This window comes from Asterias rubens, chromosome 9, assembly GCF_902459465.1.
Source record: "Asterias rubens chromosome 9, eAstRub1.3, whole genome shotgun sequence".
Taxonomy (NCBI): Eukaryota; Metazoa; Echinodermata; class Asteroidea; order Forcipulatida; family Asteriidae; genus Asterias; species Asterias rubens.
This window is the reverse complement of record NC_047070.1, coordinates 14,793,044-14,810,116: the sequence shown is the minus strand read 5'-3', so window position 1 is coordinate 14,810,116 and position 17,073 is coordinate 14,793,044. Positions and strand designations below refer to the sequence as shown.

The 17,073-nt window shown below is 38.1% G+C and overlaps 1 protein-coding gene across 1 annotated transcript in view; it reads right to left on the bottom strand.

Moving 5' to 3' along the window:
* Positions 1-8,736: 8,736 nt before the first annotated feature.
* LOC117294603 (PDZ domain-containing protein 7-like) overlaps positions 8,737-17,073 on the bottom strand; it is a 28,590-nt gene continuing 20,253 nt past the window's right edge. The window contains exons 14-18 of the mRNA XM_033777089.1: positions 15,765-15,842; positions 13,908-15,090; positions 12,724-12,956; positions 12,141-12,241; positions 8,737-10,495 (exon numbers count right to left, since the gene is read on the bottom strand). Coding sequence (XP_033632980.1) covers positions 10,337-10,495; positions 12,141-12,241; positions 12,724-12,956; positions 13,908-15,090; positions 15,765-15,842 — 1,754 coding nt within the window. The 3' untranslated portion in view covers positions 8,737-10,336. The remainder of the gene's footprint in view (positions 10,496-12,140; positions 12,242-12,723; positions 12,957-13,907; positions 15,091-15,764; positions 15,843-17,073) is intronic.

The following is a 17,073-nucleotide window of genomic DNA, read 5'->3' as shown; positions in this document are numbered from 1 at the left end:
AACCTGGGAAATTTGTGACTGTTTCGCTCCGGGATCTGGTAAATTTTTGTCCTGTTTGTTCAAAATATTTTCTCAATGGTGTTATGAAGGATTCATTAGAAATTGAGAATAAGTTTGTGTTCCTAGAATTTGAGTCATGATGTTGGAAAGTGGTAAAAATGGATCAAATCTGGTTACTAGCTGTCGAAATTGTACGTGTTGAACCAAATCGCCACTCGAGAGAATCTCGTATCCCTCTGGCTCCGCCGTTGGGAGGACGGTTACGTTATCACAACTAAACTATGGTAAGAATTTAATTTAAAAAAAAAAATTGAGATTGCGGAGTGGATTTTGGCTTTTTCTTTGAATTGGAAAAAAAATGATGTAATATATCAACTGATGCCCTAATTACTTTCATTTGTTTATAAGAAGTATGCAAACGTATATTAAAACTTGATGGACATTGAAATTTTCACACTACACACCAATCTTCGATGACTAAAACAGCGTCCCATTTGTTTTGAGTTTTTCGAGGCAAACGAGAAAGTATGGTTTCCCGGTGAAGCCAAACGTGGAAGAAACATCTGCAGTGACTACAAGTGTTGTATGCGACTTGTGTATGACTCTATATAGCCAGCAGTTGTCCTCATTTTATTAAAAATATTTTTTAAGACATTTTAAAAATTACCATGGTAATTTGCATAAAATAAAATAAATTAAAAGTTAAATAAAAAGTGTGAATAATTATTGATTTCAAATCTGATTTTTATTTAGTATTTTTGTTTTCTTTTTTTGTAACATTTATAATAAAGATTGTAAATAAACAGTGATAATTGAATCACCAAGCTTAATGTTTAAATTTTATTCATAAATACCTCAGACAGTTTCGCTATTCCTATTGTGGAGAGCGTGTCACGTGGGTGTGTATAAACCTTTGTTTATGACGGGTAAAACGTGTTAATTCATGGGCGTGACACGCGACCTTGCACCTGTTCTTATAAGACAGTTTATAAGACAGTTTCTTCATTCGTTTTGGTACACTCCCACTTCGTCTAGGTAAAATTATCAAGAACCAGGCCGCGTTGGGATTAAACCGCTAATTGAAAACCTCTTCACCACACATTGATTCCCTCAATAAGGGTGGATGACGTCATCATGACGTAACTTAAACGGTTTACTCTCCTAATAAATATCTAACTATGAGTGAAGTTTCAAGTTCATACGAGTTTGGGAAGTGTGCTTTTGTTAGATGACAAAGGGATGGAGAGAAAATGAAGAAGTAAAAAAAAAACAAAAAAAAACAAAACAAACAATAACAAAAGGTTTTATGCTCCAAACACATAATCAAAATTTAAAAAAACAAACAAAAATAAGAGGTGTTCCAGGCTGTTGGCCCGAACACCTAAAAATCCAGGTCAAAATGGGGTCTTGTCTGCGAGGCATTTACTGAGTTTTTTAACGACCTCTCCGATGGTGTATCGATTCTAAGAATCCATCATGTGGATCAAAAGTTATGGTTTTTGGAAATAATAAACTTTGAATTTTCGTAACTTGAATGTTTCTTCTCCTATGAATATCTAACTATGAGTGAAGTTTCAAGTTCATACGAGCTCTGGAGAGATGTTTCTGTTAGCGGACAAGGGACGCTGAGAATAAGAAGTATGAAAAAAAAGAAGGAAAAAAACGAATAAAAATAAAAAGTGTTCCGGGCTGTTGGCCCGACACCTAATAATGATATGAGGGTTACAAAAAATATTCTCTTGATTATTACAAATTATTAGAAAATGATATAAGGCACATGGCTTCTTTAAGGAATCTTCTTTATTATATGGACCATTTGTAAGTCTGAAATCTGTACCCTGATACTTTCATAAGTTAAATCTATTTTGTTTATTTATTCATTGTAATAAACTGAGAGGTACCTAGCAAGATATAAAATAAAAAAATAAAAAAAATATCATACACAATTTTTACGGCCTATGCCTTTAAAATAAAGTAAGTCCCTAACATAAGGCATCTTTTTTTAAATATGGACCATTTTACAACCTCAAATGTCATTTTTCAAAAAATTATTTTTGACCTTTTCAGATATTTCAAATAATTGTATACATATTAAGGTTTACTAAAATGTTCAGTTAATTTTAATCGCGTGGTGATCATTTTAAAAATGTAGAGTCTGCAGCAGTGAAACCTGTGTTTATATTATTTAATTCAAAACTAGCTTAAGTAAATCAAAAGGAACATTCATTGTTTACTATAATGAGGCTCAACAGATGTACTTTCAAATAAAATCAGTAAAAAATCAACAAAACACCAAACACAGAAAATATAAGCCTGACAGAGGAGGGCAAAAGGTTGACAGAAAAACAAAGCAAATATTGTCTGTAATTATTTTTTTCTGGCACAAGACTACTGTAATTTCTCTGATTATTGCAGCCTCTCATACCTAATATCTATCAAAAATAAAAACTTTGTCAAGCGTCCATATTTTTCTTTTTTAGTAAAAAACGTCAGTTTCGAACGTAATTTTTGACAGATTTTAAGTGACGATCGCCAAAAAAAGACAGATTTGCACGACATTCCGGAAAATAGACGGACTTAATTGCAAAATAACATTCCAGACTTTATTACCTTCGCACAATCCACATCAAACGCACCTGGACGGAAGTTGATTTAGTTTCCAAAAACTAGCGTTATGAAGAAAGTATTTCCGTTGTAAATCATCTGAAAGTTGTGTTGGATTTTCGTCTGGAGCTGTCCGATGGATTGTCGAACGTCAATAAATGCCGAGGTTATTTTCTTGACAGAATTATTTTGCATGAGTATAAGATCGCGCAGAAAAACATGTGCTGATCGCGCGTTCCGTAAAACACCAAGGGTGGCTGACTACAAGCAGACGTTTGAGGGGGTACGTCTCGTGTCAAAGGTCAACTTACATGCCGATCAAAAAATTCATGAACGTCGCAGGGAAGTAAATGACAGCCAAGGAAAAATTACATTGCTGGAGATTTGAAAAACTGATTACTCTGATAGTTGACCAGGTATCGCAGCAATCATTGTCACAAAATAACCATTATTTAAGCGTGTTTTCATTGTATTTTTATCGAACTTATTGAATGTCTTAAACATTTGTTAATTCACGTGTTTCTTATTGTTGATATTTTTGACGGAAAAAAATTACGAACGGAAAATTACAGATTTTTTTAAATTATTTTTTTATTTTTATTGTCGGACTTTGATTGTCTTTTCCTGTTAAATTATTTATCAACATCCCCCACCACCTGCGTATTCAAAAGTTAAATAAATGCCTGGCAAATATGAACTTTTGATCATTTAAATACCTCAATTATCTAACAGGTTGTTGAGGTCTGTCAAAAATGCTGGCGTCAGGGACTCAAAATCTTCTACCTTGATTTATTTGAAAGGCATGGGCTGCCAAATTGTGTTTGATATCTTGCTAGGTACCTCTTAGTTTATTACAATTTATAAATAAACAAAATAGCTTTCACTTATGAAAATTTCAGGGTCCGAATATCAGACTTACAAATGGTCCACATAATAAAGAAGATGCCATAAGCATTTTGGACAGACCTCAACAACCTATTAGATAATTGAGGTATTTAAATGATCAAAATAATGTTCATATTTGCAGGGGCATTTATTTATCTTTTGAATGCGCAGGTGGTGGGGGATGTTGACAAATAATCAGGCATGTGAGGGGAAAAAAACGCGGAAATTATTTTTTCGTGTCCGGATTTTGGGCCAGCGCTACGAGTCTGAATAACAGGCTTTGTAATGCAGCGTAAACAAAACATTAACAGAAACATAGGCCACAATCATACCGGGTAATAATGTGTTGTTCGTCCTCATTTTTATGATGTTTTTTTGTGACAAGCGCAATGTGTCCTCGACTACCATTATTTAGTTTCCAACTTGTCAACGTGAAAGACAGTGTGCGCCTAGTCTTGGCTCAAGGTGTTGGCTTTTTAATACAGTTTATAGTAAAGCTCCCTCTTTGTGGAACGGGACAACGACATGGGCAAAAGTATCCATCTTGCTTAACAAAAAGGTTCCCTTTCTCTGCTCTGTGCGAGTGTTGTGCAATAAAATTACTTGCTGCTTGATGACAAAAAATGAAAAAACGCAGACTGGCCATTCATGGCAGAGTCGGGAAAAACGCGGAGCCCGCAAGAAAAACACGGAATGGGAAAATTATAAACACGGATTTTCGCATAAACGCAGAAGTCTCACATGCCTGAATAATTTAATAGCAAAAGACAATCAAAGTCAGATAATTTATACAAAATTAAATAAAAAAGTAATTTTACTTATGTCATTTTTCTGTCAAAAATATCAACAATAAAAAACATGTGAACTTTTAATCATTCAAAAAAGTTTGGAAAAAAAACCATCAGGGTAATCAGTGTTTCAAATCTCCAGCGATGTTATTTTTCCCGTGGATATTTTTACAGATTCTAATTTGAAAGTACATTTGTTGGGTCTCATCAAATCAAACAATGAATGTTCCTTGTGATTTACATGTGCTGGTTTTGAATTAAGTATAACCACAGGTTTCACTGCTGGTCTGAGACTCTACTTTTTTTAAATGACCACTGCAAGATTAAAATTAACTGAACTATATGAACATTTTAGTAAACCTAAATATGTATACAATTATTTAAAATATCTGAAAAAGTCAACATAACAAAACAAAAATGAAAAATTCCATTCAAGGTTGTAAAGTAATAATAATGATAATAAGACTTGTAATGCGCACATATCCACCCTGCTGGGTGTTCAAAGACGTGGTTCATATTTCAAAGAAGATGCCTCAATTTTAAGCCTCTGTATTTTTTTTCTTCAAAATGCTCAGCAGTATGTTCGGTCACATGATTTGATCATCGTGAGTTGTGAGTTGATATAGTGTTTGATGAAACTTTTTCGGTGGGAACTTTTTTTTTATATGGCCCCAACATTATGACACATTTCTGTACCTTGTAGTTATAGGAATGCCCAAAATACTAAAGTTTTTTGCATTTGCAAGTGCAACTATTACTAACCACAGCAAGTGGAGCCTTACATGTTTCTAAGTTTTGGTCAAGGGAGAGGAGACTCTTTGCTTGGAAAAACAAACCACAAACATTTTATCTAGGGACTGTTTACTTCATTGGGGACACCTTGGTAACAGGACGTCCTTGATAGATTTATTGGAGCCCAATTTAGAGCCCAATTTTGGCAAGATTTGATTTTAAAAAAGAGCGATTTTACCTCGTACCGAAATGCCCAAACCCCACCGTTTGTGTTGTGAGACATGTCCGTCTAGACTCTATGAAGTATGGGGATAAGGTAACGGAAGACGATAGCCGAACGAACCTCAAAGTTCTAGGAGTAGTTTTCCGGTAATTTCTGGTTTTCGGTATTTTCCGGTGTTTTCCGGAGTTTTCCGGTATTTTCTGCCACCGCCATTTTTTTAAAAAATGTTTCCGCTGCTGAACAAAAAATAAATTCATAATTTGGCGAGCGTTGAGACGCTATAACACACTATCAGTTTAAAATTTTCAGCGACAAACACCTAAAATATGTTGTGTTCATTTTAAATGATGGAAAGTTTATGATAAATGAAGAAAACATTGAAATTTACCTCCGCCTCAGCTTGGTCCGTTTTCTGACCATGCGTGCCTCGTGGAAAAGGACCACACGGCCCCAGGGGTGATGACAAGCAGTACGAATGCGACCCATAGAGCTATAGCATGTGCGATCTAAAGTAAACCATGGGGTCGAGGTTGGGTAGCCTGAACGTCTGACGTCATTCTTCGAGGCTCGTGACCAGCGTCTTGAGGTACAGTTGGGCCGCTTTGGCCATCGGTCAGGCGCCCTCTTGGGGTCAACTTTCAACAAGAATGTTTAATTAAAACTTTTTGTTCAATCAAGTAATTTTGTTTCAAAAAATACCTTGTCTGAACGAAAGTCAATATAGTTCTAAATAAGTAAAGTTCAACTCAAGATCGGCTCAAATTTGTCCATGATTGGCTTAAATACAGAGATTGAGCCAAGACTGGCTCTGTCAAAATTGAGTAGTGCTGGCTCAATTATGATATGAGCCAATGATGGCTCATTCATAATTATAGGCCAGCAGTTGGTCAATTTTGACTGGGCCAATCTTGAACCATCTGTGAAAAGAGAAACTGGCACTTTTTGGGTTCAATCATGAGCCAATGTAATGACCATAATTGAGACATTACTAGCTCATAATTGAGACAGCAGTGAGTGGCTCAATTTTGACTGAGCCTGTTTTGGCTTCAAGGCCCGCAAGGGGGGTGGAATGTATCAGTGAAAGTACTAAGCACAACCTTTGCCGTCACATGGAAGACCTTCAGTGTTTGAGTGTCAAAGTGAGTTCACTAATTAGCACAACCTTCGTATGTTGTTTTGACAAAACTTATGTCTCGTTTATTATCTACAACAAAGCATTTACTTCTTTCACAGAAAACCAAACAATTTCATAGAGAATACAAATATACAGAAAAAATAGATTTTGCTTTGTTTCAATATAAAGTTTTATATTAAATAGATATCCGAGAATGACCCATGAAATTGAAAGACTTTGAAAATATATCTTAATAATGACATTGACAGGGCTAGTAACTAATACAAAAATACAAGAGTAATACTGAGATAATAGAAATGACAACTTTGTTCGGTAAAATGTTAGACAAAAAGGCACAAGTGACATACCAGCCTAATATAACATTACCAGGTTTCCTAAACATACATATAGATACAATAACAGTGTCCATTTGCATTGGATGCTTGTCAGATTTTGTTCCGCAATCCTAGAGTTGTGGTCAAGCCTAGGCCAAATTATAGATACACATTTTGTTTACAAGTTTAAGTTAGAGAATTTGATCAAATAGAATTTGTTGATTAATTGTTCATACCCGGACCCACAGGTTAGTGCTGGTTGAAAAAGTTTCTATCAAGTACAGCAAAATAGGTCAACAGCATTTTTATACAACTTTTTTGCCTATAAATGACTGATCAAAATTTTGAACGACACAGTTGAAAGCCCTACATTAAAAAAGTTCTTATTTAGGGCAAAAATACAACTGAGTACAGCAAAACAGTATGAATTTTTCTAACACGTACATTGTTGTACTATAATTGCTATCCATCACCCTGCAGGGTAGATACTATTGATGAATGATTAGCATAATGTGCGGCCATCTGGCTGCTGCAAATGCTGCTTACTCTTAGGGAGTTTGGCCTACATGGTTTCAAGACTGCACAGTGAAAAATAGCAGTAATGGTGTATTAAAAGTCACTTTGGTACAGTGTTTAAAAGTACTTAAAGGAGCGTTACAGAATTGGTCAGACACAACATCGTGAGGATCACAGATTTACATCAAACTTACACGGTCTAATGATGATGATGATAGTAGAAAACATCCCTTGAAATATTTCTGTATGAAATGTCATATTTGATGAGAAATAATAAATTGAATTTCGCATTTGGAGTTTATAGCTCAATGAGCGTTTCATTCATTTTTTTGTTTGCATCAATCTCATGCAAAATGTGTATTATGGGTTTTTCACTATTTTCTTGTGACCCCTGATGGCCGATCGATCCCAAACTTCTACAGGTTTGTCAGTTTATGTTCAGGTGGATTACATAGTGTATTTTACACTGCCAGCAAATGTTTTGTTAGCAAAAACCAATTCTGTAATGTTCCTTTAATAAATACATATTAAATATTATTTATCAACAATCATCAACAGTTTTGCTGAAAAGGTTCAAAGGTCTCAGGCCATATCGAACATAAAATACATGTCTAATGTAATATTATGTAGACAGTAATGCTTTGCTTTGGCATCAAGATATCATGGTCATAAAATACACTAAGTCTGAATTTGACAGACTAACACAACTACTACCCACGCTTCAACAGCATTTTCAGAAAAAATTTCAGTTGTAATGAAAAATAACGACTTCATATAAAACGGCCTTAACCTATTTGAAGGCATTTGTTCTCATCTGCTATAAGAAATATATTTAAAGATTAGCTAATTTCAGTAATTCAATTCTCAGAACTATTCATTGTCCATGTGGAACAAAAGGTAGTTCTGATTGAAAGGCACTTTGCAAACAAACGTGAAGTTGAAAAGAAAACAATATAAAAATCAATAACAACGCACTGCATTCAGTCCTATAAGAGATAGAGAGAAATGTGACCATAAATTCTTCAGTAATTTGATCGGAATGCTATCGATTTTATGATTGAGAAATCACTAAGTAAAAGTTGCATCACCTGATTTTAAGCAAATTTGGGCGAATGATGCTGTACAAACACCGCCCTCACTGGGGTCAAAGGGAAAACAACAAAGCAGAATTTTGAATTGCATGAACTAAGTCATTTGTAAATCATATTTATGACTTCTGGGAGTGTCGTGGACGAGCGGTTAAGAGCACCGAATTCAAACTCTGGTGTTTCTGATCAACAGAGTGTGGGTTCGAATCCCCAGCCGTGATACTTGTGTCCTTAAGCAAGACACATAACCATTGCTTCGTCCTTCGGATGAGACGTAAAGCCGTTGGTCCCATGTGTTGTGTAAACGCATGTAAAAGAACCCAGTGCACTTATCGAAAAGACAAGGGGTTCGCCCCAGTGTTCCTGGCTGGATTGGCAGCATATGGAGCCACAGCACCTTGTAAACCATTACACAGGTTTGTCAGTTTATGTATATGGTGGACTACAGAAAGTGCTTACACTGCCAACAACCTTTTTTGCTAGCAAAACCAATTCTGTAATATTCCTTTAAAAAAAAAGAGAACACAAATTGTTTGTCCATAGCATCAATTCTTAACACCGAATGGGTTTGTTTTCACCAAACATTTAAATGAAAATGCCAAAAGGAAAAGAAGTAAAAAGAAAACCAAATACGATACCCATATTACCCTGCTGTACATATCTTAAATTCAAACCATCACACACAATTCAAACGTTTACTATATTTACAAACAGTTCTAAATATGTAACAATTTCAGAAACTATGTAATAAAAAGTTAAAAAATGTGACTCTAAAAGGATGATTAAAACTATCTCCTAAAAAAAACTGATAGTATAAAACATTACAACAAGAATTTGTGAAATATCGCTATAAATAAAAGCAGCAAAACAATAAGGCACACATTATTATTAATTGTTGTTCAAGTATAAACAACAGTACTATTGATATTGTTTTGCTCAATTCTGGCATTATTGTATACATAAAAAGATAATACTTAATTTAAAAAAAGGTAATAAAATGATATTGCTTTCAATATAGTCGCTGCATAGGCGGCCACACAATAATCAACTGAAATGTGCAAAGTGTACGTGAAACGCACAACTTCCAACCAATGATAGTTTTCCCTTTGACCCCAGTGAGGGCGCTACTTGATCTTGTGACATCATATGAAAGGAGTCTACGAAATAAGATTTAAAAAGTACTATTTGGTCCAAGGCACGGATATATTTTCACAAATTTCGCCAAACAAACAAGCAATGGAAATTAAAGAGGGGCTCCAAAGTCAAATTCAGTTTTGTAATGCACTGATTTATACCCAGTATCCTATAACAAGTAAATGATGCTAATGTTCCTTAAATACAAAAAGGAACCAGACTATTTCTCCTTTCAGCCTCGGTTTGGTATAAACATTGATTTGAATGGGAGACAATTTCATGTTGGCCACACACTATGATAAAGGTCTGTTGGTAAAGTAGCCAGAAACAATCTATTGTAAGGAATTTTCAGGTTTTTAAAGCTGGGTAACAACAGTGTTATGAGAACCCTGTAAGATCCAGTCATTGTTTCTGTCTACTAAAAAAATCAGCGCTTACGGAAGCAGGAAGTTCCTTGAACATATTTCACAGGTTAGCAGGGAAGTTTTGCTTGTGGGCCAGCATACTCGTGGTAACTAGGGATTCTTTGCTTACACAGCTAGCGCAAAAAAAATTAAGCGCCGCAAGTAAAGAATTAAATGGTGATCGCAAGTGCAGAATTTGGCGATAAGCAGAGCCAGCTTTCTGAACAATAACCATTGGCTCAGCTAGCACAACATGAGACAACCACATGCAGGCACAGAGGCCACGGCCTCCGTTGCCCTTGGTCTTGGCCTTGGTGCCCCTTCACAAGTTTCCATTGACTCTAAGATTTTCTATGGAAGTGCCCTTTGCAAAATGAAAATGGCAATATCCTTTAAAACTTTCAAAATCCCAGGCCTGCACTTGCTGTTGGATTCTAACAGATTTGAAGGAGGAAGGGGAGGAGGGGTAAGGTCAGAGTTAATGCAAAGGTGACCTGTGACCTCATGATGACCTTACAGATGAGTGTCTACTTCTTCAAATGACTGCTTGACGACAAACTCAATGGTGGCCTTGTTCTTGTTGTGGTATGCTTTCCTGATGATATCCACGGCTTGAGGGTGACTCACACTGAGTAGTGACTCACCGTCGACGGACAGAACCTCAATGCCTGCCTGAGGGTCAGAGCATAAGAATAAAAGTTTCAAAGATGAAAACACACCTGTGTAAAGGTAAAACCAACTAATACTATTTATTCCTGATGCGGCACCCTCTGCAATCTCGGTGGCTTAGATGTTAAAACATCTGCTCTAGACTGTCTAAGGTCCTAGGTTCAAACCCCATCCGAGTAATATGCCTGTGATTTTTTTCACAACCCAGGAAAGTACGGAGTATACAGTCATTACAAACATGGGTGTAAGGGTAAAACCAAATATTCTTTATTCCTGATGCAAACTTAACATCTATTAAATCGTTGCGGTATACTCTGCAATCTAGGTGGTCTAAATGTTAAAACATCTGCTCTAGATTGGCTAAGGTCCTAGGTTCGAACCCCATGCGAGTAATATGCCTGTTATTGTTTTCACAGGACCAAACATTAGTATGAGGGTAAAACCAAATAATATTTTTATCCCCTAGTCAAAATTAACACCTTTAGCCAGATGTGATAAAATAATTTGGGGGACTAATCGTCCTTACTCGCAGCTAGAGCTGAATTGCGAAGGACGCGGCTACAACGTGTTTGAGAAGCAGGCATGCAAGGGCACATTCAGCTGCCAGCCACATCAACCCATTATGAACACGGAGCACAGCCAAAATCGAAAGTGTTTGATTTTTTCCTGAGGGAGGAAAACCGGATAGTCTGGAAAACCCTCGTGGCACAGCAGAGAACCAACTCGACTCACAAATGGCCCCGACTGGGAATCGAACCGGGGTCACCTTGGTGAGAGGCGAGCAATGAATTTCCATGGCGCGGTGAGGAGAGAATGAAGCTGTTTAATTCGTGAGTCCTAAAGGATTGAAATGTCGTCTTGCATATGCATGGTAGCCATGGTCCTTGTCTCTGTGTGGGGTGTTTATTCACACGGAAGATTGTGGTGAGTTTTGCAAAAGGTGTTTTTGCTTGTTGCTCGTGAACATACTATGCAAAGACCCATGTTATACATGTTAAGGACCCATGCTTATGCAGAGCAAAGGTACATTTTACACGATGAAGACTTGAAACTGTTGTGTTCTTAGGACCAAGGAGACCTGCTTATTTCCCTAATGTGAAAAGCTTTTGTGAGACTGATCTTTAGACTGCTTCAGTTTTGAAACCCCAGGGTCTTCATCTATTTCTCCAGTTCAGACGTCCGAAAATCTGTAACTGTTTTCAGCCCAAGAACAACATGACCAGGGCTATGCACATAAATCGCTAGCCTGAACATCTGACGTCACCTTTTGAGGCTCGTGAATAACACCAGAGACCGTCCTGCAGACCGCGTGTACATTCACCTTTGACCTACATTCCTTTCGCACACTCGGACAAATTCTATGGCGGACGTGATAGGAGTGTACTGTTTGGGCATCTATGTAACTGCACGTTTATCCAAGGATGTGGTATCCAATGGAATCACTGGATCCAGGTAGCAGGTACCCGTGTTTATCCTTGCGGATAAAAACAGGGGCCCAGTCTAATAATTAGCTGAACGCAGTGAAATCTGGCTAAGCAGAAACCAGCATCCAGCTACAGTAACAGCATAGACAGTTGTTACTTCATAATGATGTTGCTGGCTTCCAAGTTTAAGACAGTTCAAACTTTGATACTGATTCTGATCTTACCTCGAGGGTTCCATCATCTGATGCTGCTCCCCCTGGAAAAATGCGATCAATTCTAACCTCGGGTTGATTTTTGCTATCGTTTCCTCCAGAGATGCTGATTCCTGGGGGGGGGGTGTTGAAATGAAAGCAGTTAGAAAAGACAACAGGGTTTTTAGGATAAGGAGCAATATAAATCTGTGTCTTAGCGCTGTGCATAAAGCAAATACACAAAAACATTAACAATACAACAAAAATTGTGGGTACAACCCGCAAACTCCTGAAAACGAATATACATTGTAGTATACTTTGCGAAAATGGTTGTGTTCTCCAAAGAAGGGTGTAATGAACATTCAAGCATGGCGACATAATAATAATAATAATAATAATAATAAGACTTGTAATGCGCACATATCCACCATGCTGGGTGTTCAAGGCGCCATAGCAATACACTTGTATTGCTAAGTGTGTGTCTCTAATATCTTTTTCTTTGCTCGCCGACCCGACCAGTCAACCCAAATTCTGAGTTGCCTGCAAGTTTTTTCGATAGCCAACATGATAATGCTATTATAACAAAAATATATGTACACCAAACTCTAAAACTCACCTAGGGATGGCCTGTTTTTAGGCAGTGACACCGTCATTGTCTCCATCTGTGCATTGAGATGTTCTAGCATTTTGCTACCGTTGGATTTATCCTTGGATGGAGGCTTCCCGTTGGAGTGAATCTCCTTAGATGCAGATGGTCCGTCCAGGTTGATGTCCTCTATATCCATGTAGTCGCTGCTTATCTTTCTCTTCGCCACGTTGGGGGATTCGTCTTGGCGAAAACTGTTCTTCCTGTTGTATGAAACCAATAGATGGATTGCACTAAAGCGTCATTCATAAATACCATAGTTTCGCTATTCCTATTGGTGGAGGTGTTTAAACCTTTGATAAAGACCAGTAAAAAGTGTTGAAACATGGGCGTGACACGCGAGCTTGCACCTGTGCTTATAAGACAGTTTCTTCATTCCGATTGGCCGAGAGCGATACGCGCGACGCGCACACAATCTCCTTATAAGAAGTTGTTTACCCGAGGGCCTTACCATTTCATAGCTGGAGGGGTGTTGTGTTGAAAAAAATCATTGAAAAATTTAAATTTTTGCAGTTTTTTTTTAAAAGTGTTTTTTTTTAAAAGATTTTTTATGACCGAAAAGGTATTTATGAGGCCCGGTTCTTCATAATTTACCTCGACTTCGTCTCGGTAAAATTATCAAGAACCAGGCCTTGGCGGGTTTATACCACTAGTTGAAAACCTCTTCACCACAGATTGATTCCCTTATTCACCGCTATATTTGATGATTAAAAAAAAAGGAAAAGTGCATGCCTGTACGTGCTACGCACAACTCTCAGCCAATGAGAGTGCACATTTCGTCAAATTTCATCACATTTTGTTAAAATATGGTGGCCATTGGGTTTTTCATAAATTTGGGTTGAACAAAGAAACATTGATTACAACAGGACTTGAACTTGCGACCTCCTGATTAACAAGCTGACCTTCTACCAACTGAGCTATCTACCCCTAATGATGGCAACTTTCCTATTTTGTTAAATTTGTTGTTGTTTTGCAGGAGCCAGTCAGAAGCCATACAACCTATAACTGTCATGTAGCTAGGGATCACTATCAAGTTTACAATATGCAACCTGGGAAGCAGCATCAGAGAGATCACCAAAATGGGATTGCGACTTTAAATTCAATCATCAAAAATAAAAAATATAAAAATAATAATAAAATTGATTTATTCTTACAAAATGCTCTTCTTCGCAGGCACCGGCGAGCCTCTGTACTCAGTGGTGAAGGTCACTTTGAAAGGACTTCGACGGCCACTCTCAGATCCCTCTGAACCGTCGAATGAGCCTTCCACGGACAAGCTGTTCTTGACTGAATCTTTGCTTCTCTTTCTGGTCAGATCAACCTTTGCATAGATTGGCTCAGCAGAAGAAGGGTCAGTGCCACTGTTGGGAGAGGTTTTGGGTACTGCAGGAGATGTCATACCGTTCAAGGAGTTTGGGGTTGGTGGGAGGGACATGTCACTGGTAGCACTTATCGGAGAGAAGGTGTTAGGGGAGGACCAGGCAGGAGAGGTAGCATTCGAGTGAACGCCAATGTCCTGGTGATAATTGTTTGTCCCAACCAGGCTGTACAGTCCACTTTTATTAGGCTTTATCCCACCATCTGCAGCATCGATGCCTGAAGAGATGTCACCATCAAAAGGAGGGAGCTCCACATCGTCATCACTGTCATCAAGTCCGCAGATCTCTTCGTCGTAAACTTTCGTTGATTCTTTGATTGAGATGTTGTCATCAAGAGTGTCGTCTTCGATACTGGGCAGCATCCAATTAGCACCTCCTTCATCTCCGCTGCTTAGCTGTGACAAATACATATGCGATATCACGTCTGGGTCTAAAGCCTTTCTAGAGACCTTCTCTGCGAGTTCATCTCCCGATCCAAATCCAGATTCCCTTCCCGTCCTCTCACTAGGACCTCCCGCAACACCACTTGACGAACCCTGTTGATGACCTTCAAAGGTGACTGGTGACTTCTCAACAGTGACTTCCTTAACAGCAAAGACAATCTCATCCTCCCAGTTTGAGTTGGCAGCGTCGGTCCACAAACCTCGTTTGGCTTTCGTCTCTTTTGGTGACGAAGGTACATTCAAGATCTTAAGAGTCTGATTTGAATCAGGTGACTTGGACTGTGGACTGGTGAAGTCGGTCTTTGGGGGGTTGTCGAAGAGAGACATGACGATGTCGCTGTTGTCCAAGGAATTGTTGTCAGATGGAGCAGATTTACTGTCTCCATCCTCTTCCGTTTCGCTTTCCTCCAAGACCTCCTTCAGATTTTCCAAGCGAAGAGCTTCAAGTTCTCGTTGTCGCCGTTTGTCCTGCTGGATATCCTCAGGAGTTTGCAGAAAAAACTTTCCCTCCAGGTCTGCAAAAGGAAAGCCAAATTTATTAGAGTATTTACTTCAAATAAATTATTTAATTCTTCATTTTGACTCATGCCATCGGCTCATATCAGTTATATATTGCTGGTAAAAAAAAAGAAACATTTTCTATTCCATCAATATGAGCACAGCCACTACCAGAAATTCAGAAACTTGAGCCAAATTCGGTAAAGCTGTTTTTCAAAAATAACAAACCTGTACAATTTTGAGCTCAATTGGTCGTCGAAGTTGCGAGATAAAAATGAAAGGAAGAACACCCTTGTCACACAAAGTTGTGTGCTTTCAGATGCTTGATTTCGAGACCTCAAAATCTAATTCTGAGGTCTCGAAATCAAATTCATGGAAAATTACTCCTTTCTCGAAAACTACATTACTTCAGAGGGGGCCGTTTCTCACAATGTTTTTGAACAGCTCTCCATTACTCATTACCAAGTAAGGTTTTATGCTAATAATTATTTTGAGTAATTACCAATAGTGTCCAGTGCCTTTTAGTAGAAAATACTGCTAGGCAAATCTCTTTGGTATACAGCATGCTGATCTAGGTAGCTTGAAAGCTAGCTAGACCAACATGCAACTCATTCCACGCCTAACGCGCATACCGAGTATTTGCGATAAGGTCTATGGTAAGGAAGCTGGCTTGAGAGTTAACATACTGTACCTGTCTTGGGTTCAAGAATGGTCTTCTTTGGTTTGCCGATTGAATTCCGTCTCATGGAATGCATCGGCTGAGAAGGATCTGATGAGGAAACCAAACCAAATAATATATCAGATCCCGAAAATTATTAAGGGTCAAAGGTCAGGTACCAAAATCCCATGTTGTGGCACTATGCATATTAGCCATAGTACTATGAGTGACTAGCCCTCATAGTAAAAAACATATGCAATGACAGCCCAAGCACCAATTTAAAATAGCTAAAAGCAACAGTCTTGAAACAATATTTTCTTAACATGTAATTTGTTTGTATGTAGCAAGCAGGACCAAAAGCAAAAGCACACCACATCTGTATGATTTGGTTTTAACTCTACACCGGTGGGATTCAAAACTTTGCATGGCGGAAGTATAATTAAGAGAGGTACCATTTGAATATCCCTTCTGAATAGTTAGTGGTGGTTCTGAAAACTACCGGATCTTTTCAGAACACCACTAATCAAAAGAGATATTCACATGGTGTTACTGCAAACCTTGGCCCTGTCACACGAGGCAACTTTTACAGGCAACTTGGAGGCAACCAACTTCAGTGCATAATACAGGATCACTTTAGTAGCACATGAATAATTTTACAAACAGTGTCTTACCATCCCCAAGAAAAATATGTGAAATATCATGAGAATGCTCCTTCTTGGAGATTGCCTGGAGCTGGTTGCCTGTAAATTGCCTCGTGTGACATGGGCCTTCAGTTAACCCTAAACATATGAATGATAGGCACCATATACTTAGTGCTTTCCGGGTCTTTCAGAAAAACAAAGACTGAACCCGAGTCATTTTTTATTATTTTTTTTTAATGCAAGTCGCCTGACACACAAGGCCTGAAGGCCACTTCAAGGTGTGGGCTACAATTATTTTTTCCAGAGGCCATTGCCACCTACTCCTAGGGCTGAAACAGGGTTACCCCTTTCACAGTCCATACGAATGTAGGCTTGGGTATCATCAGTCCGAAGCCTAGCCGGTAGAGCAGAAAGCACTACCTCCCCAATTTTTATGTAGCAAGTGTCATGACCGGGATCCGAACCCACACCCTGCTGATCAAACACCAGGGCTTGAATCCGGTGCTCTTAACTGCTCCGCCATGACACTGCCACAGTCATACACCAGAAGAACAAATCCATAGCAGTCATGCATGAAAAATGTGTTTTTATGAGTTAAAATGATGCAATGGTAACACCTCACATCATCACTATGGGTACAAGCTTATTGCATAGCATTTGATTAAATTGACAAGGAACTTCTTTTCTTCATATCTGCAAAA